Source organism: Rhododendron vialii, chromosome 13a (genome assembly GCF_030253575.1).
Source record: "Rhododendron vialii isolate Sample 1 chromosome 13a, ASM3025357v1".
In the NCBI taxonomy this organism is placed as follows: Eukaryota; Viridiplantae; Streptophyta; class Magnoliopsida; order Ericales; family Ericaceae; genus Rhododendron; species Rhododendron vialii.
Genome location: NC_080569.1, coordinates 29469239 through 29491943, shown reverse-complemented (window position 1 = coordinate 29491943; position 22705 = coordinate 29469239). Strand labels below are relative to the sequence as shown.

General features: G+C 38.7%; 2 protein-coding genes across 5 annotated transcripts; both read left to right on the top strand.

The window, feature by feature from the left end:
* Nucleotides 1-3809: 3809 nt before the first annotated feature.
* Nucleotides 3810-7972, top strand: LOC131312426 (cytochrome P450 710A11-like). Its single transcript, XM_058340156.1, has 2 exons — nucleotides 3810-4616; nucleotides 6892-7972. The coding sequence occupies exons 1-2, from the start codon at nucleotides 3884-3886 to the stop codon at nucleotides 7656-7658; spliced, it is 1500 nt and encodes a 499-aa protein (XP_058196139.1). The 5' UTR covers nucleotides 3810-3883; the 3' UTR covers nucleotides 7659-7972.
* Nucleotides 7973-11092: 3120 nt separating this feature from the next.
* Nucleotides 11093-20891, top strand: LOC131312425 (phospho-N-acetylmuramoyl-pentapeptide-transferase homolog). 4 transcript variants are annotated; one of them, XM_058340152.1, is made up of 8 exons: nucleotides 11093-11463; nucleotides 11915-11983; nucleotides 13945-14162; nucleotides 15219-15669; nucleotides 15957-16021; nucleotides 18795-18988; nucleotides 19815-20023; nucleotides 20566-20891. In XM_058340152.1, the coding sequence occupies exons 1-8, from the start codon at nucleotides 11335-11337 to the stop codon at nucleotides 20746-20748; spliced, it is 1518 nt and encodes a 505-aa protein (XP_058196135.1). In that variant the 5' UTR covers nucleotides 11093-11334; the 3' UTR covers nucleotides 20749-20891. The 4 variants fall into 4 exon arrangements, with proteins under 4 accessions (XP_058196135.1, XP_058196136.1, XP_058196137.1 ...); XM_058340153.1 differs by having other exon boundaries at nucleotides 11109-11463; nucleotides 11915-11997; nucleotides 13998-14162; XM_058340155.1 differs by having other exon boundaries at nucleotides 11335-11463; nucleotides 13998-14162.
* The last annotated feature ends 1814 nt before the right edge of the window (nucleotides 20892-22705 follow it).

Here is a 22705-nt window from a genome sequence, read left to right as displayed (position 1 = left end):
CAACAGCACTACAAACTTGTCGTCCATTTTTGCATAGACGGCTCAGATTTAATTCGAACTCCTATGGATCTGAACCCTGCTCATTGTTCGGATTAAAATCGGAGCCATTCATTGTTGAAATGGACGGCCGGATTGACTGCAACACAACCGAATGGGCTGCAATGCATGATTCCCAAATCCCATGGCTGCACACCCGTGCCCGGGTGTGCAGTTGAACACCCTAGAGTAAAGATTTCTTTGAATTTTAGTAGTAGTAATTTTATTTTTAAGCTTTAGTTGAACATTCAAGTCTTACATTACGAAGTTAATCAGCACAGATAAAGAAAAAAGATCTATTGGTATCGTGCTATGGATTTTTTAATTGAGCTAGTATATTTAAGATAATTCTTGAACAATCGACTAAAAATTTTGGGGCTGCCAGTGGATTGCTAATACTACAACAATGTGATGTAATACTAGATGTGGCAATTTGGACCCAGTTTCATGAATCTGCCTAAATTCATCAATTTATAATTGGCCCATATCCAAATATGGTTTCTAATTGGACAACTTAAGTGTCTGCAGTTTGGACTTTACTGAGTGAATGTCTATAGGCTTTAATTTGTGGGAGATATATTTATCTTGGTGGATGGTTTATCTTGGTTTTGTTATGGTTAGGGTCTGTTTGATGGAGAGTGCTACAATACACATCCCTATTTGGGTGTGTATCATATGCACCCTTATTGAAACACACCAAAATATTATGATTCTCAAAATATTATGAATTTATTGTTAAAAAGTTACGATTCATATTGAAGAAAAGTTACGAATTTTTAGTATAAAAGTTACGATATGAAATAAAATGTTATGAATGACTGGTCCTACAAGTAATTTTTTATGTGGCACAATATGAACCACGCAATAGGTGCATATGGTACATACCTTAAAATGGTGTGTATTGAAGACTTTCCCTCGTTGATTAGAAATAAAATTGTGCTGGAAAATGAAAATAAAGGAAAGTAAAGTAGAAGAAAAGAAAGTGAAAAGAGGTTTTATTTTCTTACACTTGATTGATTAAAATGATTTTTTTTTTTTTGAAAGAATCTTGCAAGAAAAAATATAAATATACTAACTCAGCCTTAATATACATTATGGACCATAATGGAAAATGAAAAGTTATGGACATAATAGGAAGTGTCATAAAATACGGTAACTTTCAAAAGAAAATTTTCTTTTTTATATTTTTAGCAAAAAAGTTGAAGCTATACACTAATGTTTTAAAGAGTAGTGCAAGAAATTTTTTTACGTTCTCACACTTTCTTGTACTTTCATGCTAAAAAAAACACCAGAAAAGTGTCATTATTTTCTCTTGTATTTTTTATCACTTTTATTCCATTCAAACGGACCCTAAGTAAAAAGATCTATCAGTATCGTGCTATGGATTCTTTTTGTACGACAGTCGACTTTATATCTCCAACAACAAAAGCATGTGTTCCAAAAGATCCGTGCCAGTCTATTCGCCACAAATTTTTCCAAAAAGAATATTTATGAAATGTTGCACCAATTTAATCTTACTTAGCTCCAAATATAAAAATCCGTCGAGAGCAATATAAATTCTTACTACTTTTTTTTATATTTTTAATCACTTTTCACATTAATGGATGAAATCTCGTAGGAGTATATTACTTCTAACTAATTGAGCTAGTATAATTAAGATAATTCTCGAACAATCTGTTACGTAAAAAATTCTAGCGTAGCTTGTGTTTTCTCCTTCTCCGGCGTAGTTTGCGGAAATTACTTTTGTTCACCCTCTTTTAAAGAGGACATTACATTCCCTTGGTTGGTGGAAATTATGTGGGTGTTACCACAAACTAACTCATTATTAACAAAAAAGTGTATTAATTTTGTGTATCCTACACAATTTTCACCGATCGCTGGAATGGTAATATTCACCTTCTTTAAAAGAAGGTGACCCAAATTATTCTCCAAAATCAGCCTCCTTTGTGAAACTAGTGAGAAGTTTCTGTATTCGAAAGAATCTTCCGGAGAGACCCGTATAGTATAGTTATTAGTTTACCCAAAGAAAGCGAGTGATTGTTGTTGCGTGAATTACAAAGTGCCGGCGTATCCCTCTTTTATTGAGATTCCATAATTTCCCTTATGTCATCTAAAGGACATCGACACCTCTAACTGCCAAACTGTCAGACTGACATTGAAGAGATGGGGTTCGGCTAAATAAGCTAACTGACTTATTTTTTTTGTTTTTATTTAATTTTTTTTTCGTATTTGTTAGTTTTTCGTCAATTTTTTAAGGATTATTGCATCGTCATGACAAGAGGAATCTAAAAAGTAAAAGATTACAATCAAAAACTAATTTTTTTGAATAAAGACAAAAATAAGTCAATAAACCAATTTTTTTCATCTTTATTCAAAAAAAATTGGATTTCGATTATAATTTTTTACTTTTTAGATTCCTCTCTTCATGACGATTCAATAATCCCAAAAAAATTGAAGAAAAATTAACAAATACGAATTTTTTTTGAATAAAGATAAAAAAAAATAAACCAATTGACTTATTTAGCCAAACAGGGCCGAACTGATTGATTAAAATAGAGATAGTGGACTTTCCACCAATAATACTAAATGACATAGAGATAGTTGATTTAATTTTCAGTTGGACTGATTAATTAATTAACCTAAAAAAAGGATTAAAACGTGAAGTCCTCTTGGGAAGGCCTATCTTAATTTTTTTTTATCACTCGATAGATGTTTACCATACTCTTAAAGAGATGAAAAATTGGTGCCGTTAAGCGGCATACGAGTGAGGCAAGCTCAAAGGGAACCACTACACCAAGCACTCGTACTCCTGGCGAGAATCGAACCCTCACATTTCATGTGGAATAGATGAGAAAGTGACATTGGGCTACAAACCTTCTTCTTTTTTTATAAACATCATCAGGTGGGAAACCAAAGATGGGGGCACTTGTTTCGATTCCACCTTTGAGGTGTTGCCGGCGTTGAAAGTGACATTGGGCTATAAACCCACCTCTGGCACTCTGATTAATAATCATATTTGACTGATGATTATGTACAGTGCTTGTCTTGCGAGCTCGTTCAAGCCGAGCTATAGGGAGCTCGAGCTCAATTCGTTTATGAAACGAGTTGAAAAAATCAGCTTGAGATCTTTTGTTAAACCTCCGACCCAAGCTTGAACAAGCCATTAACGAGCCAAGTTACGAACAGCTGTGTCAAGCTTGCGAGCTCTGTTCGTTTTCAGTCCTACTCACGTTTGTGAAAGGAAATAGAACTAGTACGGAAGAGAGAACGTTGGGATTAGGTTACATAGTAGATGAGGAGTAGTAGAATGTACTCACTTGTCATACACAATAATGACAACTGGCTTTGATATTCGTCGAAAAATCATGTCTCACCATACATTACTCTAATGTTATAGAGGCTTGATATAGTATATGAAAAAAATATGAAATTATTCATAAAACAACATTAGACGTTACAGATTCACTTTTTATGGGGAAAAAAAAAAACTTTCTATGAAACAATACTGGATGGTCAAGACTCAAGTTTTTCTTTCATGCATCCTATCTTTTCAGAATGTTATAGGGTAGGCAAGTCGGACCAAACTCATACCCAATTTCGTTTTTGTCTAGCATGCGCACACGTATTATGTGACTTTATCCTCACGCTTCTCTCTCCCTCTCTAAACCCAATAGTAGAATCTGAATTGTCATGTCCCTTCTCTCCACCGTATCCTTCTTTCTTTCTTTCTTTCTATAAATAGTTGAGTCACAATATCTCCTTCCTATAATTGTCTCCTCTTGATAAGATATCAACCCAAGATTTGGCCTCTATCGACTACGAGAGAGAGAGAGAGAACAAAGTGAAAATGGACTCATCAATCTGGGCCACTCTCTCATCACTCTCATCGTACCTCATCCCTCTCCTCCTCCTCCTCCTCCTCCTCCTTGAACAGGTCTCCTACTTAAAGAAGAAGAGCACAGTCCCGGGCCCTTCACTAGTATTCCCCTTCTTGGGCAACGCCATATCGCTTGTCCAGAACCCAACGCGGTTCTGGGAAACCCAGTCGGACCTAGCCCGGACCTCCCCCCTCGGCATCTCCGCCAACTACATCACCGGCAAGTTTGTCGTCTTTGTCCGCTCCACTGACCTCTCCCACAAGGTCTTCGCCAACGTTCGGCCTGACGCCTTCCAACTAATCGCCCACCCCTTTGGGAAAAAACTCTTCGGCGACCACAACCTCATTTACATGTTCGGTCAGGACCACAAGGACCTCCGCCGACTTCTCGCTCCCAATTTCACCCCCAGGGCCCTCTCCATTTACGTTCCTATCCAACAGAGGATTGTCGTCGAGCACCTGGCGCGCTGGTTGCGGCTCTCGAATGGAAAGCCGATCGCTCTCCGATGGTTGTGTCGCGACTTGAACCTTGACACGTCACAGACCGTGTTCGTCGGGCCATATTTGTCGGGCAAGTCGAAGGAGAGGTTCAACTTCGACTATAACTTGTTTAATGTCGGGTTGATGAAGCTCCCGATTGATCTGCCGGGGTTCGCGTTTCGGGAGGCGAGGTTGGCAGGGAAGAGGCTTATCGAAACATTAGGTGGTCAATGAAGCTAAAATTTGCTGACATTTTGTTTAGTTACATTTAGGGATAGCTAAAGTCTTGTTGTACCTGTTAGATGTCGTGGAGGGTTCCAACTTAAAACCAGTTCACAATAGGTGGAGTAGCCTTTAGAATTTATTAACCAAGCTTGAGTGGCTTAGATGAGCGATGATTTTTCCCCGAGAGGTGAGACCACCCAAAACCTAACTTTGATACCATGTTAGATTTCTTAAAGGGTTCCAACCTAAAATCAATTGGCATTAGGTGGAGTAACCTCTAAAATTTATTAACCAAGCTTGGGTGACTTAGATGAGTGATGTGAGACAAATTTAATAGTACCCAAAATCCTCGGTTCTCTGTTTCTATGTATTTCCTGCCATTGAATCAAGGATAAAAAAATTATCCCTTGAAATTTTCAAATACTTCAATGGCTCAAAACACATCAAAACATGGGTACACAAAATTTTTGGCATAGAGGATTTGAGGGGACATTTAGGTGTGCATTTCATTTGGTTCTTTTTTAGGTGGGACATTTAGGTGTGTAGTACTTCTTTTTTTCTTTTCTTTTTTTCTTGTTTAAAAACGATAGAAGAGACTGTCAATTCACCAAAGATTACATAAGGAATGGCAATCATCCTCCGTAATAAATTAACAAGCCAAAAGGGAGGACTTATTATTGTTTCTTTTTAAAAGAGCCAAAAGGGAGGTTGGTCAATCCACGTACTAGGGCTGTAAGTGAGCCGAGCTATTTGCGAGCTCGGCTCACTTAGTAAACGAGCCGAGCTCGAGCTCGAGTATTCAGCTCGTTTCCTAAACGAGCTGAGTGGAACTTGGTTCGTTCGATAAAAGCTCGGCTCGTTAAGGGAGGCTCGACTCGATTAAAGAGTCTCGTTTAGTAAATGTCTAAACTCGGTTCGTTAAGGGCTTGGCTCGTTAAGGCTCGAGCCAAGCTCGAGCTCGAGTTTTTGGCTCGTTAAGTAAACGAACCAAGCTCGAGCTTGCCGAAGCTCGGCTTGGCTCGGCTTGGCTCGGCTCGTTTACACCCCTACCACGTATATACTAGACCCCAGCCCAACTGACACATGAGTAGCAAGAAAATGAGCTGCACTATTAGAAGCTCTCCTCACAAAATAAAACTCACAGTGATCGAGCTGCTCCATTTGGTTTTTGTAGGATAGGTCCGATTTCTGAGTGGACAAATATCCCTTAGGAATAGATATGCCGGAGAGGTTGGAATAGTCTATGGAAAGGAATGAGAGGAGTGATCTAGAAGGGTGAAGAAAAGAGCATGGGTGAACAGAGAGGGTAGACAGTGGAGACCCAAACCCATAGATCCTCAAGAAGAAAGACAATAAAGCCCCTGAAAGAGGATAAAACCTCCTTTAAAATTAATGATTGCCAACTTTCTCTCTTTAGAGAATGTTCACAATGTGCTCAACAACCTCTTGGGATTCAGTGACGAGACGTTCATGTTTATAGACCACACGAGTTAATGCTCGGGCACCAAGTGGCGCGCTGATAAAATGACATGTGTCCCTTCTGTACGCCCTGACCGTCGAGGTGTCGCTACCCTCGCGATGACCGCGAGTATGACGGTAAGTGTATCCTCTTATTCGCGGAGATCCTCTTCTTCTTTTACAGCCACCAAGCCACTAGATCCCCTTCATTCCCGTAAGGCAAGGTCGTGACCTACTCGGTCACGCTAATACTGCTGCCAAGCCTCAAGGGGCCCCTCGGGTCCTGCCTTAAGGCCGAAGCAGATATAAGAGTCTGGACAAGTTCTTTGTGCATTTTGGTTAGACCGCGTTATCGTCTCCATTAGATTAGGACCGCGCCAAGCATCCACCTGAATAAATATAGTTCTCTCCTTAAAGGAGGAATTTGGGCCCGCGACCTTCACATGAGTGCGGCATAGCTATGGGTAGCGCGTGGCGCCCAAGCGCAGGGCCACGTGTCGCGCGATTGGTCAAATCGTCAACCCCGCGAGGACGAGTGCACGTGTCACATGCTCATTGGCTGGTTAAACGGTCAACAGTCACGACTATTGACCTTTCCTACGGTTTTTTTAGCATAGTTGTTTTTTAAAATGAAAAAAGTCGAGAGGTTGGTGTTGGGGTTCAGAATATTGAGATTGTACAAGTAGCGGTATTAGAAGAGTGTCGAGTTCTCTTCGAAGTTCTGACTATGCATTTTTTTTTTCATTTGTCTTTGACTTCATCTTTTATCTTAGTGATAATGAAATTTTCTTTTTGCTGAAAAAAAAAATCGTTAGGTGTTTGCGCAGAGGAGAGCAAGAAGAAGATGAAGGACGGCGGCGAGCCTACTTGCGTGATCGATTTCTGGATGAAGGACATTATAAGGGAAACCGAAGCAACGGTAAAAATTGGAATTCCGCCGCCGCCGCACACAAGTACCGCCGATATCGGCAGCCACGTGTTTGATTTCCTTTTCGCAGCACAGGACGCCTCCACATCATCGCTGTTGTGGGCGGTGGCGCTCCTCGAGTCCCACCAAGAGATCCTCGCGAAGGTCCGCCGTGAAGTCGCCTCGATTTGGTTGCCAGAATCAAATACCTTGATCACTGCAGACAAGGTGCGGGAGATGAAGTACACCGAGGCAGTGGCACGTGAAGTGTTAAGAATACGTGCGCCAGCCTCGTCAGTACCTCACTTGGCAGGCAAGGACTTTCCGTTAACGGATACATACACCATTCCAAAAGGAGCCATTGTTTTTCCGGCAGTTTACGAGTCTTCATTTCAAGGGTTTGTTGAACCATATCGGTTTGACCCGGACCGATTCATGGACGAAAGGCAGGAGGACCGGGTGTATAAAAAGAACTTTCTAGTATTTGGAGCGGGGGCACACCAATGTGTGGGCCAGAGGTACGCTATCAACCATCTAGTGTTGTTCATCGCCATGTTCACATCGTTGATGGATTTCAAGCGGCGCCAATCGGACGGCTGCGATGAGATTGTTTATATCCCCACCATTTGTCCCAAGGACGATTGCAAAGTCTCTCTCATCCAGCGGTGCGCATAGTATTCCACCCATTCATGATTTAGCTCAACTACGGTATACCCTCTGAACAGCTCCAATCATTTATGTAAAACTCCGAGATGGATCCACACCCGGGTGTAACCAAATGTTGTACCTGTCTTCTTGTTTTAATTTTTGTTTTGTATTTGGGCTTAAATAGAGTGTTTGGAAATTGGGCCAAATGTTATGTTTTGTATTGGGCCTTTTTACATTTGTGTATTGTCTAGGAAAGGTCCAAGGTCCAATTGTGTGGCTATAATAAAGAAACCTCTAGAATGATGAATGAAAGAAATCTCAGTGGTGCATTCCCCTGTTTCCAGTTTCTACACGTGTATCCGAAACCCATGTCGGCAATTTAATTGCCTGCTTTGGTCACTAATTTCTCCACTAATCAACAAAGGTTCAAGGCTAATCTGATTAAGCCAACATTACCCATAGTTTTTTTTTTTTTTTTGGGTATCTGCCTTTATAGACTTGTTGAAATTGATTCAATTGCTTTGGGTGAATTTTGGGTTAGTACGGAAATAGAAAATCCAGGTGTGTTGTTTCATTTGTAATGGCTTTATTGATTGATCAGAATTTACCAAAACAAGAACAGAGATTTGTTGATCAAGCGGTTGGAATTATTTCTTATAAGAGGATTGATGGGGGTAATCAGGTGGTGAAAAAAAGGGCGTAAAACAAAGGATCTTTTGTGTATAATCCTGCATAATCTTGAATATTATCAGTTCCGATACGTTGAGCAAATAATACAATGCAAGAAAAAGTTCATAAATTCATGGAGATGTAGAACAAATATAAATTATCATGTTTGCATATCCATTATTTAAGTCTCCAATAATTATGTCAATAATTACATGTCCGATTTGACCTATGGACGAATATACAAGCATACGTTTCATACTAGTTTGAGTAATAAAAAATGAGATTTCCCAATACCATGCTAAGAATAACTAAGATTTCTAGGAGACGATGCTATTCGTTTGATGAGAAATAAAAGGGAATATCAAAAATTCGATTGGCTAAAGCCGGAGCAATTACTTTCGAAGTAACAGAAAGAAAAGCAACAACTGGAGTGGTCTGTTTTCGATTATCCAGTTTGTTCACTGATTTCACTCGGGCACACCCCGACCACATCACTCTCACATACGTGTGGCCGCACACATTATTCAAAAACCCAACACCTCAGGCTTCCATCTCAAAAAATAAAAGCTAAAAAAACATGTCGAGGTCTCAGTGAACCAACATAGCAAGTACTTTCGTCTAACTCTTAACTTCTGTCTCAAAATTTTGAAGTGCTAGAAGCTCGAACATGGTCAGGCTCATCAATTGCCCAAATAGTCAAATAAATGAATGGGACATTGGTAAAAAAATTACAATATAGAAAGAGAAAGAAATTGGTGCGTTTAGAAAGATAAATAAATGGAGTAATATACCTCAGGTAGACCGAGCATAGGAATTTGGTAATAATCCAAATAGATGAATGGGAAATTGAGGAAAAATGAAATAGAGATCGAAAGAGAGAAAAATTTAGTGCACTTAACAATTGAATAAAGGGATTCTTTCTACATAGTCGACTTCATATCTCTAACAATAAAAGCATGTGTTCCAAAAGACCCGAGTCAATCTATTCGTCACAAATTTTTCCAAAAGAATATTTTTATAGAATGTTGCACCAATTTAATCTTGCTCAGCTCCAAATATAAAAATCCGTCGAGAACAATGGAAAGTCTTATGTTTTATAATTTTTTTCACTATTCACATTAATGTATGAAATCTCGTATGAGTATATTACTACTATTTAATTGAGCTAGTATAGTTAAGATAATTCTTGAACAATCTATTACCGTAAAAATTTATGGAGTCGCCACTGGACTGCTAATACTACAGCAATGTGGTGTATTGCAAACAAAGTATTTTCTGAAACTACAGAGAGGTTTCTGTATTTGAAAGAACCTGCAGGGGAGACCAGTGTAATTATAGTTTACCCAATGAAAGGACGGCTGCTTTTCTCCCCCTGACACTCCACCCCCCGGCCCCACACCCATTTCCCATATTACCCTCTCCCCTCCTCCCGTCCTCCTGCTCCTCTCTCCTTCCATTTTTTTTTTCTTCTTTATTTCCTTTTGTTTCTTTTCTGTTAGAATTTTTTTTCATTTTTTTTCTCTTTACTCCCTTTTGATTCCTTCCACTTTGAATCTTTTTATTATTATTTTAATAATCTTTTCTATTTTCTTTATTTATTTCTTTTCTCATTTACCTCCCTTCTTTATTTATTTTTTGGTTAATGTGCATTTAACTTAATATGCTATCTTTAGTACTTTAACTTAATATGCATTTTTAAACACAAAAATAAAATATAACAGAAGGTTACGGTAGCTTACGGAAGATGAATGTGGCTATCGAACGAAGTGACTTCTTACGGTAATCTTACGGTAGCTTCGAAAGAGAAAAGAAAATACTTTTTTGTTCTCTTGAAAATAAATATTGACTAAACTACTAAATTTTTTGGATCGAGAGGCTGATCGGGTGGTGGTTTGGTGGCGGCCTTGGGTTGAGTTTCTTGAAGAACTCAAGAAGAAACTCAATAATAGCAAGAACAAAGTAAGAACAAAGAGCAAACACAAAGTTTCTAGAGAGAAAAGTTGGAGAGATTCAAGGTGTGAATTGAATAGTTTCACAAAGGGTTCTATTTATAGGAAAATGAGGATTTCTCTCCTCACCCCATATGGCCGCGCCCCCCCCCCCCCATATATTTGCTCTATGGTTCAAGTCTAATTCTAGGTTCAAGTCTAATAAAAATATAGTTACAAAAATAAATGTTTCAATTTTCAATCTGTTTGAATCAGTGCAAAGATGTTATTTTTCTGATCATTTCATCTTAAATGGTCGTAATAAATTTTTGCCTCCAAGCCCTTTTAATGAATACCCTAAGAGAGTCTTGAAACTAAATAATGAGTTTTAGGGTGTTTGTTGAAAACTCTTAGAGCAAAAAATTCATTATGAATTTAAAATAAAATGATCAAAAAAATACGATTTTTGACCTGGTGTATTTATAGAAATTAAATAAATAAGATAAAATTAATTAAATAAAAATAAAAATTAAAAGGTGAAGGTGTTTTAAGAGGGGGGCGGGATGTTTTTTGGGTGGGAGGCCCGGGGATAATCCGGGTTTTAAGTAAGGCTGTGGTTTGATAAATAAAAAATAAAAAATAAAGGGAAGGGGGGTGTGGGTGGGTGGGTGGGTTTAAAAAAAAACAGAAAACAAAAAGGAAAGGCTGGGGCTGGGGGGCGGGTAAAATTGAAAAAAAACAAAAAGGGAAGGCTTTGGTGTGGGGCGGGGGGCGGGGTGGGGTGGGAATAGCAATTTACCCAAAGAAAGCGAGTCACTATCGTTGCGTGAATTACGAAGTGCCGGCGGACTTTGTGTCTTCTCTCTCTTCTCTTCTCTCTCCTCTCCCAAGCATGAACTCTCCTCTCTCCGGGTATATTCCGTATCCAAAGCTCGCTCAGAAAATGCTCAATAACCCAATACACATGCATTCCCCTCAATGGAACTATACATCTGCATCGACACCCTCAACGGCCTCCTTGCTTTGTTCAATCGACAACCCAGTTGGCAGAATTGAAAAATCACAGTGACCATCTTGAATTGTGTATCGTTGTTACGAAGAAAGACATGTCGTTAGTCGCAAATACAAATTGTTTCGCTCGATTGGGGTCGCAAAGATACCCTATCTCTTTGCTTCGCATTTCGTCCAATCCAGCATTTCGCCGTCTTCGACCCAGATCTTATTTCGGTCTTGAGGTAATAGTGGAGCGTGATTATCAATATGTGGAGTGCCAAAATCATTGCCGAATTTTTATCTTTCATATTGATACAGAAAGCCACACATATATTCTATGCACGCATATATACAAGGAGCTCGGGCGACCGGCCTACCCACGTTTCAAATTTCTACTAGAGTTGTATTATATTAGACTTTATCTCAACAAATGTAAAGACTATACATGTAGCCCGCCCGACATCATTTTGAACAATTCAAACACCGGCCCAAGCAAGAGTTTTGGAGAACATAATCTTTCTTATTTATAAAAATGCTTTAATTGGATATGCTTATGTAATAAATTAACAGATTTTGTAGTGTACGCTCACCCAACCTTAAAATTCTGCATCCGTCGCTCCATATATGCTTGCGTATGTATGAAGAAAGAGTTGGTAGACAGTATGCTTGATTGTATCTTTGCTGCTGATGTAGATATCGGAATCAGGCGTTCGGAAACATGGGTTTAGACGTAGGATTGTTCAAGTTAGAGCCACGGATGAGGTACTGAGTTTAATGTGCGTATCGGTATACACATGCTTTTTGCTCTGACTCATCTTGCTTTGTTTTGTTTTTTGCCCAGTCTTGGTTTGATTCTGTTACAAGTAAACTAGTTTCTCATTTGTTTTCATTGAATTGATACATCTTTATTTTGTTTTCCTTTTGATGTGATGAAGGTCCAAACTAACTTTTTGTAGAGGCGGTTTACACTTATTTAGAGAAGGAAGAAAACTGGTTACTGGGATCAAGTTTTTCTTTTATTAAAAGTTCCATGGTTAGATATTTCTGTTTGATTACTTAGTTGTCTCCTTTGGAGATGTTTGTTTCTAAGCTACTTGTAAGTGTGAGGTGTAGTACTTCCCAAAAGTCAGAAATGCAAAACCTCCCGTGGTGCACAGCTTAGTCCCTGTACTTCCCAAAAGTTAGAAGTGCAAAAGGGGGCAAATAGTAAGTGTTGTCCAGTCGTATTTCACCCAGAAGGCACTCAGGGAGGTGGAAAGTGCACAAGATATAGGTCACAAGAACGGCGTACCTTTCTAGGGTTTATCGTGTACCTTTTATAGGGAGACTGTATTGAATTCCAAGTAAGCTCGTGTTGAGTTTGTGCCCTCCATGACGTCACTCGTAACCATGCTCCCAAATAACATCATCCATGACATGTAAGCAGACACCCTGTGGCCGACCCGTGCCACTCGGTACCTACATGGCTACATCCTGGCTACATCCAGTCCGCAGATACGTTCCACCCGCCATTCCATGGGCCGTGCATATCCAATCAGGTTTCTCGACCTGTGCTAGTTGGCTGGGCCATTGGAGGCCATCTTTGGACTCCTAGCCCCTTTTTCGTTGGGGTTAACACACTAGGCTTGGGCCGAATGGTGTTGAATTATGGCCCACTACAATAACTTCTCAAGTCCTCAACTCCTCCTTTCCGTTCAACGAAACAGAATGAGGGGTTGATTGGCCTCCTTGGCTGGTATCTCTGGCTCGGCTTGGTGCTAGTGCTCCTTAGCCCCTGTCACTATCTTATCGCGCCAAGTGGCAGGCACTGGTTGGACATTCACGAACCATCGCATGTTCCCCTGTTATCCCACACAATGCTTCCCTTATTCCCCCCTCTTTATAAAATAGGACACGTAGGGGAGGAGAGAGATCACATAATTCCTGTTTCTGATCTCTCTCTTTCCTCTCTTCCGTTTGCAGAGCTCATCCGTGCAATCTCAATCGCTAGATGATCGTAAGCCCGAGATCCAACCCAGATCCTCTTCTAGAATCCATATCCATATAATAAAGACTCTTATTGGTTGCAAATGCTATGCAATATAAACATTTTGAAAGAATTATTGGTGAAACCATTTGAGATCAGTTGATGAGCGACAACATGATAGAGAGACATCTTTAATGGCATTGATAATAAAATTAATAAAAACTTTCAATATAAGAAAATTTTGTAGGGCTTTTTAATGTTACTTTAGAAACCTTATTATTGGATACTAGCTTTGTTCTTATATTCATTGCAAAAAGCTTTCAGTATCCTTGGTTCTTACTGTGAAGTATTTGTCTAGGTTGTACTTATAAGTTCCCCCACAATATATGTCTAATGTCTGGTTGCGCCACTAAATGGACTTATAATCTACCCCATTGTCTAACCCCGCCAATCAGGTCCCAAGTTTGGAACTTTGGATGCTAGGAAATCTATTGGAATATTAATTTGAATAACAACTACTTAGGGTTTTTGTTGACTTATTGAATGGCTCTTCTGATACATTTCCCATTTTTGACATATGTGAACTCCACACTCCCCCTCTTCTTTCTTTTTCACACAAAAGTCGTACATGATTATGCGATGTATAAATGGTCTTTATAGAGCTGATGGTAGAACCATATATGGTCAGTGTTGTTTTTTGTATATTATTGAGAAAAACATTTTTCATACTGTCAATGGAATATGTCTTGCTTTGTAGGGTTTTTCTTCACTTGATGACTGGGAGGACGATGATGATATTCTTGAATACAGGCATTCATCAAGTGAAGTTGAAGAAAGCGATGGAGATGACTTGCTAAATCCAGTGTCTGATATCGATTTGCCAACGGTTAGAGAGCCATTTCTTGAAACTAATGATGCTTTGACTGGGACTGCCCACCGGTTGGCCATGATTACAAGAGGACGAAGGAAAAGCAGGCAAGGCCGCAAGGGCACATCCTCAGTTCCTAAATAACTAGTAGCTGTTTGGATATTTTCGGATGCATGCTCAATGTCTTGCATTTTATCTTTATTCATTGGACTTATAAGTATTCTTCCCTTCGCTGCAGTGTGCTCATTTTGGTTCTCTTTTGGCTTCAAGTTTGTGGGAAAGGAAATCAAGATTGAGTTAGAGACTGTAAAAGGTTGCGTGAGATGTAGAGCAAATTAGTTACTCCATAATAGCCAAATAGTTGTAATTTGTTACGGATCTTCTGTCAAATAAAGAGGCAATATATCATGCTTCCATTTGCTATGTTCGTACTCCGTTTGTTAGTACAGAAATAAGCCATTGTTCCAATTGGGAGAAGTTTAAATAACATCATTCATAAAATTAGCGAACCCAAGATTCTGGTAGGACCTTTGTAGAGATCGTAAAAAGGCTAAGAAGCATAAATAATTTAAAGAAGGGGTTGTATCCGTGTCGAACACGTCACTCGCCACACGTGTCCATTACTCTTTTACAACGCTTAGGACACTTCTTAGGTGCATAGGACTTGACGATCGGTATGTGTCCACATTTCTCAGACACTTCCTCGCATGTGATTTTCAAAATTCATTATAGCTTGCTGAATGCTTCTTGGTACTTTCATGTTGTTCTTGTTCAAAAAAATGTCCCTAATATCCTGATATTTTACAACATTATGATTGGTGACCTGTTGAATTTCTTTTTCTACATCCAACTAGTACTTGTAGTGGATACTCTTAGAGTTCCTAGAAGGGTGTATCCCCTTCTCAAACAGTGGACCCCGTTCCCATCCCCATCCTCTAAGTGGTGTACGTTTCTATAGTCTTGTTTTTTATTGCATTCATCATATTCGGAAAGTGATTGTTGATGTGCAGAGTTTAGTATAGTAGAACTGTTTCTGTTGTTACATTTGTTCTGTTTTCATTTTTGTTTTTGTGGTGGTTCATTAAGTTTTGAATTCAGCAAGATGGTTCTGTTATTTCAAAGTTCAAGTATTGAAATGGTTCCCTTAAACATGTGAAATGCAGGGTTAAACATGGAGTGATAACCAACATTGGACTCATGACCTTCTTGACTATTCTTCTTTTACTTGTGGATTGTTGTGCATGGCGAATTGTCAGACTGCCTTTAGAACCCTTTTATTTGATGCGGCCATTTTGTATATCTGCAATTGTAGTCTCTTGTGCAGGCTATGTATGCGTCCCCTTACTTCGGAGTTTGAAGATTCACTCAATCATTAGAAGAGAAGGGCCAGCTAGGCACTCCTCTAAGAAGGGCACCCCCACTATGGGTGGGTTGTTTTTTGTACCAATTGGCATAATTGTTGCGGAAGTATCAGTTGGTTTTTCTTCTATTGAGGTTAGGGGCGCTGCAGTAGCAACTCTAGCCTTTGCTGCAATTGGGCTGCTTGATGATGTATTAAGCATCATCAAGAATCACAACTATGGTTTATCTGCTTTGATGAAGATTCTTTTGGAGGTAAAGCATGCTTTCTTGCATCCTTTTACTCCATCCCTTATTGTTTGTTCACTTTTTTGTAGTCGTGCCTTTAACCGGATCAACAATGAAACAATTTTCCTGACTAATATCTTGGGTTTGTTGATTAGTGGAAAAGTTAAAAAACAATTCACGATGTACAATATTTGTTGATCCCATCAAAGAGACGATTGCTGGAAATCAACAAACATATGGGGCGGAGGGAGTAATATTGTTGGTTACTTTTGATTTTCAATATCTTCAGTAATTATAAATGTTGTTCGATACAGGTAGCTGTTGGATCGATATTTTCAGTTTGGTTGGAAACTACAAAGATATCATCACCCTACAGCATGTATAACTTCTTGTAACTAATTTGTTCAACACTTGTCTGATGGTAACTCACATATCTATTCTCATAAATTTTGAAGAGAAGGCCAACTGTTTGAATTATACTATTAGTTGCATTTAGAGTAATGTGTTAAAAGTTTGTTTGACAATCCTACCCTCCTAGTCCCTCCGTCCCAATTTTGTTATCCACTTTTGGATGTCTGAATGTCCGAAAAGGTCTCTCCATTTTGAAAAGTCAATGAGCCAAACTCTGTAGAATTCCCTTCCTACCCTTCTCTCCTGAATTGAAGCATGGGTACTAATAATACCATGTCCAACCGTACTTGTAACGTACCAGGTACCGATACATTGCATTGCACTTCTACATGCGTACCAGGCACACGAAATACACACCAAAAAATTATCTTTAGTTTTTGCCGCAACCCAGAAGCACTGCACCCCTATTTATACTCAAGCTGTACCGCACCCAGAATAGTATTTGATTTTATACAGAGCGCTAAATCGATAAGAATTTTTCCCTGGGCTTAGCATCTTGTAGAATCAAGATTTTGGTCAATATGTTACTTTAGTGTAATGACATTAAACTCTTTTTTGTTGCTTTAGTTTCACATTGAACTATTGTTTGTATGTTGAATTCAGAATTCACCAAAGTCATTCATTGCTTTGTTTTACGTACAATTCTTACATGTAACACGTTATTGTAGACTACAACATGTTTTTTTTCGTCGTATCCATACTATTTATTTATTTTTATGTTTTATTGCAGTAGCAACATACCTGTATAATTCTATGAAGCACTGACACCTCTAGACGTCGAAGAATCGCAGCGTCAGGACACGGGGACACGGCGGGACACCTCGGAGATACGTACGGAACACGCCACGTGGCGTGTCCCATATTTTAATATTAAATTTTGAGGGGGACATGGCTGGGGACACCGCTGGGGGCCAAACTGCATTTTTTTTAAAATTTTGGGGGCCAAACTGTAATTTTTGAAAAAATTGGGGGTCAAACTGTAATTTTAAAAAAAATTGGGGCCAAATTATAATTTTTTCAAAATTTCTGGGTGTTAAACTATAATTATTTATTTATTTATATATATATATATAAATAAATATAGTTTACACGTGACGTGTCCCCCGCCGTGTCCGTGTCCCCATTTTTTTAGAATTCCCGTGTCTCGATGTCGGTTTCGGTGTCCGTGTCCGTGTCGGTGCATCATAGCTGTATATTATCCGTACCCGTGCACATGATTGCCATGTCGACGCACCCATATCTTTTCAATTGTTTTCTTGAGAGTGAAAATGTCTTAAGCGAAAAGTGGTTTTATTGGATGGGTTGAATAGCTCAACAAAACATTTTTGGGTCCATGTCCTAATAGTAAAGCGTAATGCCTTGTTTACATGAGGCTTTCAAAAATTTTGGGTTTGGTTTTTGGGGTAATGAGTGGAAAGAGAAATTAGGATAATAATTGAAGATATGGGTAATGAGTGGAGAGAGATAGAGAGAGAAATAAGAATAATGATTCGAGATAAGGGTAATGAGTGGAGAGAGAAATTAGAGTAATGATTGGAAGTATGAGTAATGAGTGTTTTTGGAATTGGAAAAAAAATTTCAAGTTATAAACCGAACAAGGCATAAGATTTTGGTACAATCGGTTACTTAACATGGTATCAAAGCTCAAGTTGAGAGAGGTCTTGGGTTCAAGTCTGTTCATTTGCAATTTGTTTCTTGTTGGCATTATGCTTCTTTCCTTCATTTTCTATTTCCCTCTATCTATCATTATTTGCATCTCCAAGTACAAGTCCAGGTTGCTTGTGAGGTAGGGTGAGGTAGGGTGTTGAATAGCTTCATAACATGGTTGGGCCCATTTCCTAATAGCTTAAACTTTTGGGACAGTTGGTAACTTAAAAATAGGCATAAAAGGTATTTAAGTACAAGGTATGTTAGCTGCTGCAATGGCATGTCTTGAATACCTGGTTACTCCCTCCGTCCCAAAATATTTGTCCGGTCCGCAAAATGGAGTCTTAAAAATGATACAATTTTTGCAAGAAAAATTCGAAAGTTTTGTAACAACTTACTAGATATCAATGAGTTCTTTTAATTTGTGAAAAACTTTGAATTTTTTCTTTAAAAAATTACATCATTTTCAAGTTATCGTTTTGCGGACCGGACAAACAATTTGGGATGGAGGGAGTAAAATCTTAGTGCGCCCTGAAAGGTTTGAAGTGCTGTAAAGTTAACCACTGGGGCCTTGCAATGTTCAAAGGAGCCCTCAATTACTATGATTTACTGACATGGTTGAAATTGTGCTATGCCAGCCTTCTAAAAATGTGCAAATGAAAAGAACTATATTTACTGCTTTTTAAATGATCTGGAAGTTTCGTTGTCATTTTATTGATATTATTAGTTCGCTGCTTGTCCCACAGAATAGTATTTGAGCTCTTTCTTATTACTGTTTTAAGGTTAAAAACCTTTGCATCAGTTGTATAATGGTTAACGGGTTCTTGTATTTCTTGTGCTTGTTTCATTAAAGCAATGATAAGATGGGATTTTGCTTCTAAAACAATCTATTCCACTCACTTTTTTTGTAACAAAGCCTTTGTGAAGTCTGATTGTTGTACTTGTGAAGTATTGTCCACCCGTTTGAGTTGACTCGAAGTTCATAGTGGTCATCTGCTGTTGAGACACTTGCATTCTACTTGAATAGCACATGTGACAAATCTTTAAAACATCTGCTGGTGCTACTTATGTTGATCTTTAATGTTGCAATGCAGGAAAATGTTGGTTCCTCTACCTTCCCCTCTGGGGCTTGTTTGCCTGGGAAAGTGCTATCTATTGTTGACTTCATTCTGTTTTGTTTCCATGACAAACGGAATCAACTTAACAGATGGTCTTGATGGACTGGCTGGAGGGACCGCTGCATTGGCTTTTATAGGAATGTCGATTGCTGTGCTTCCAATATGTTCTGGTTAGTTTGGAATTTGGATATCCAATATTCTGTTTATAAGTATTTGTTGAATTCGATTGAGTTATTTGGCTTGGACTGTTTAAAGACTTTGCCAAAGAGAATAGATTGACAAGCTTTAAGTGGAGATTCTTTGGATAGAATTGATTTTCCAGTTTAGTCTTTCCCCAGAGCAGCTCTTACAGAATCACATTGAGGAAACTAGTGCCTGACATTTACGTCAATCCATCTGACTTGCCAGACTTGGTCAAGGAAAATGTATGAGAAATTAGTTGTGAGCTTATAGAGTTAACTTAGCTCTGGATGTGACTGTTTACTTCCCTAGTGTAACTGTGCTGCATTTGCGTCATCTAATAACACAAGTTAATAGAAAATATATGTATTTTGTCCCGAGGTAATTCCATATAATTGTCATACAGAATAGCAGTCGGCTAGTTGAAATCTAGTTACTGTTTTAAGTGGAATGGTCTCTAGAATGCTAATCATCATGAAAAGCCGTGCCAACCAAGTTTGGCCCAACTTTTGCTCTGTTTTTTTTTCTTCCTGGTTATTGTCTTTTCTGATCTTTCTACATTTTTCACCACAATTTTAAGACAGTAATTCGATTTATCTCTACGCAACGAATTGGAAATTTAATAAACTAGGGATCAAAATTGAAAAGCAGTTGGAAAAGACAAACTAGCCAAAAAAGCTATCAAAAAAAATTTGGACCGAAAAGCTAAACAAAGTTCACTGAGGACGAAAAATAAGCAATTATGAGATGGTTCCGGATCCTTATGGGAAGTAAAATAATTCAAACCAAAATACTGACTGACTTTATGGATATCAGATCTTTCTGTTTTTGGAGCATCGATGGCAGGAGCTTGTATTGGTTTTCTTTCGCACAACCGATACAAGGCATCTGTATTTATGGGTGACGTGGGTTCCTTGGCGCTGGGCGGAGCTCTAGCTGCAATGGCTTCTTGTACAGGAATGTTTCTTCCGTTATTTATTTCGTCTGGGATCTTCGTTCTTGAAGCAGTATCTGTTATAATGCAGGTACTATGCATCCACGACTTCTTTTCCTTAATTATCCCTTTACTGGTGATGAAAAAACTTGGATGCTTTTTCAGTTCATGTGTGCAATTCCAACCAGTTTCTTGCGTTTCTTCCATTCCTTGCATTTGTGCGAGTGCATTTCCTTGGTAATCTTGTCATCTTTCTTTTTTCATTTGCAGACGGGCAAGTTGCCTCTGCCACAATTTACTGGAAGATTATTCTCGGTGTGAAATGTTTTTCAGCAGAACACTTTTGTTATTTAGTTTAGAAAAACCCGTTCAATTTGCCTGGCATGAGTTCTATTTATTTTGTTGAGAAGTCTCTTTGCTCATCTTCCCGTTCATTTATCTCCAACTTCTATTGACTTCTCAAATCGCGATTACCACCTGCCACCACCTTGGTGCCAATAATCAACCTTATATATTGAAAGCCTTACCTGGGCAGTTATATTGATGGTAGTTTTATGTGGGGTTACTTAGCCCAAAATCCCAGCTCTGCTGCTGATATTCATTCACTGATACACACTCGTCCTTGTGTTTTAGGTATCCTTCTTCAAGACCACCAAGCGCCTACAGGGAAGAGGCCGACGCTTATTCCGGATGGCACCATTTCACCACCACCTTGAGTTATGTGGAATCAAAGAACCAACTATCGTTGCGGCCGCGTATGTTATTTCTTCCCTTTCGGCTTTACTTGCTGGATATGTAGGTCTAATTTCAGCATAGGCAACTAGGCCAGTGGAAGCATTTTGTGTCCGGGCCGCCGTTAATTTTGTGATAATGGGGTTCAGTAATTTGTCATTTAACTGTGAAGATTGCTCGTGCCTAAAATTTCAACAATAATTTTTTAATTCTATGATTTTAAATTATAATGTTGGTATGACGCTTGAAGGCGAGAAATTTTTGGGTGCCAGGTGGGTACTGCGTCACATGGCCGACGTGGTGTCTGAGCAAGACATCCAGGCCGTCCAAAAGTGTATTGAACAGCGCAGATTGAAACACTCTCTCTCCTCCTCTCATCCCAACACACTCTCTTTCTCTCCTTTTTCTCTCTCCAAATCCGAGCCGTCCAAAACCAAAATGGACGGCCCGGATGCGCCGAGCAGGCACCATGTGGTACTCGCTCGGCACTGAAATCTTCTCCTTGAAGACAACTAGACCTTCCCTGCGCATGAACACATTTCTCTCGAATCTTTTTATATCCGGAATCAAATTTCCATCAACTTTCCTTATACTAGTGGGGGGTGGCTGGGTCTATACAAATGTGGTGTTTACAAAGCATTTATGATTTTCAAATCGAAAAATAGAGTACTTTTGTGTGTTATTTTTTGAATTTTCGTACGCCAAATTTAATTACTTGATCAGTTCTTTAACATGGTGGAAAGAAATTCAAAAAATTTGCATTGGCTTAATTAATTAAACATGTGGTTAAACTTAATTATGCTAAGATCGGTTGGAATGCAGCTTGTCATTCTAACCGAACTCCCTCAACGTTGGCAACTCAATCGAACCACACTCAAATCGACCACTAAGATTACTCATCGCTCCTACGCTCTCTGCCTCTCTTATTCTCCTCTCTCCTCTCCTCTCCTCTCCTCTCTCTCTCCTCATTTGGCAATTTCTAACTGATGTATAACAATTCCAATCTACGTCGGGTATTGTCTGTAGTTTAGATTTTTTTTTTTTGGCTAAAATAAGAAGGATTCTTGTTGTTAAGATTTTGAGATTTGATTTGTGTTCAGATTTTCCGGTAGATGTTATGAGTTTGCCGTTTATTTCAGTTTCTCTTTGTGACAACGTGACTTTCAATAATGGGTTTAACAGGTGAACCGGATATCGTAATGATTGGATATGGGCTTTGTCATAAATTTGGGTTTTGTGGTTTGAAAATTTAACTTCAACGAAAACTTGGATATTTGGAACTTTAACATCAATGAAAACTGAGATAGTACTATATAACAAAAGTACCGTTCCATTTGCATCATTTTCATTACTAAATCCGAATTTTTAAAGACTTTTCATGGATAATAAGATGAAGAACCCACCATGTGTCTGGAATCTGGATTAAAAATTATTTTATTCGTTTTTTTTTTTCTGTCATAAATTTTTTTTTTGAATTTTAAATTATTTTTTGAGTGACATTTGTTGTGTTAGTATTTGGCTGTTATTTAAATCCTTTACTGCCAGATATTTTTTGGGTTTCACTGGGATGTTTACGATCCATGCCTTGAAATCGGTGCATATGGTGCTTGGTATTTATTGTGCAAGTTTAAAATTTTAATTGAACCTATTGGTAAGGTTTAAGATTTGAGATTGTCTTATTCATGGAGGAGCCACGGATAAGACAATCACGGAGGCGTGTGACTTTGGCCGCCCGTTTTGATTTTGAACGGTCCGGATTTTAATGAAATTTTTTCGGAGAAGAATTTACTTTTCCGGAGAAGAGTTAAAACTCTTTTCCAGTAAAGTTTCATTAAAATCCAGACCGTCCAAAACATTTTGGATGGGGCGATGGTGCTCCGTAAAACCCTTTTTCACGGAAACATCCGTAGAAAAGATTTTCTCTCAAGGTTTGGGGTTGTGATGTAATAAAAATGCTGCAAAAATCGGATGGTGTCATTACGGAAAAAACAATTCTCCGAGTTTTTTATTTTTGGGTGAGTATTTTTTTTGGAGTTATATT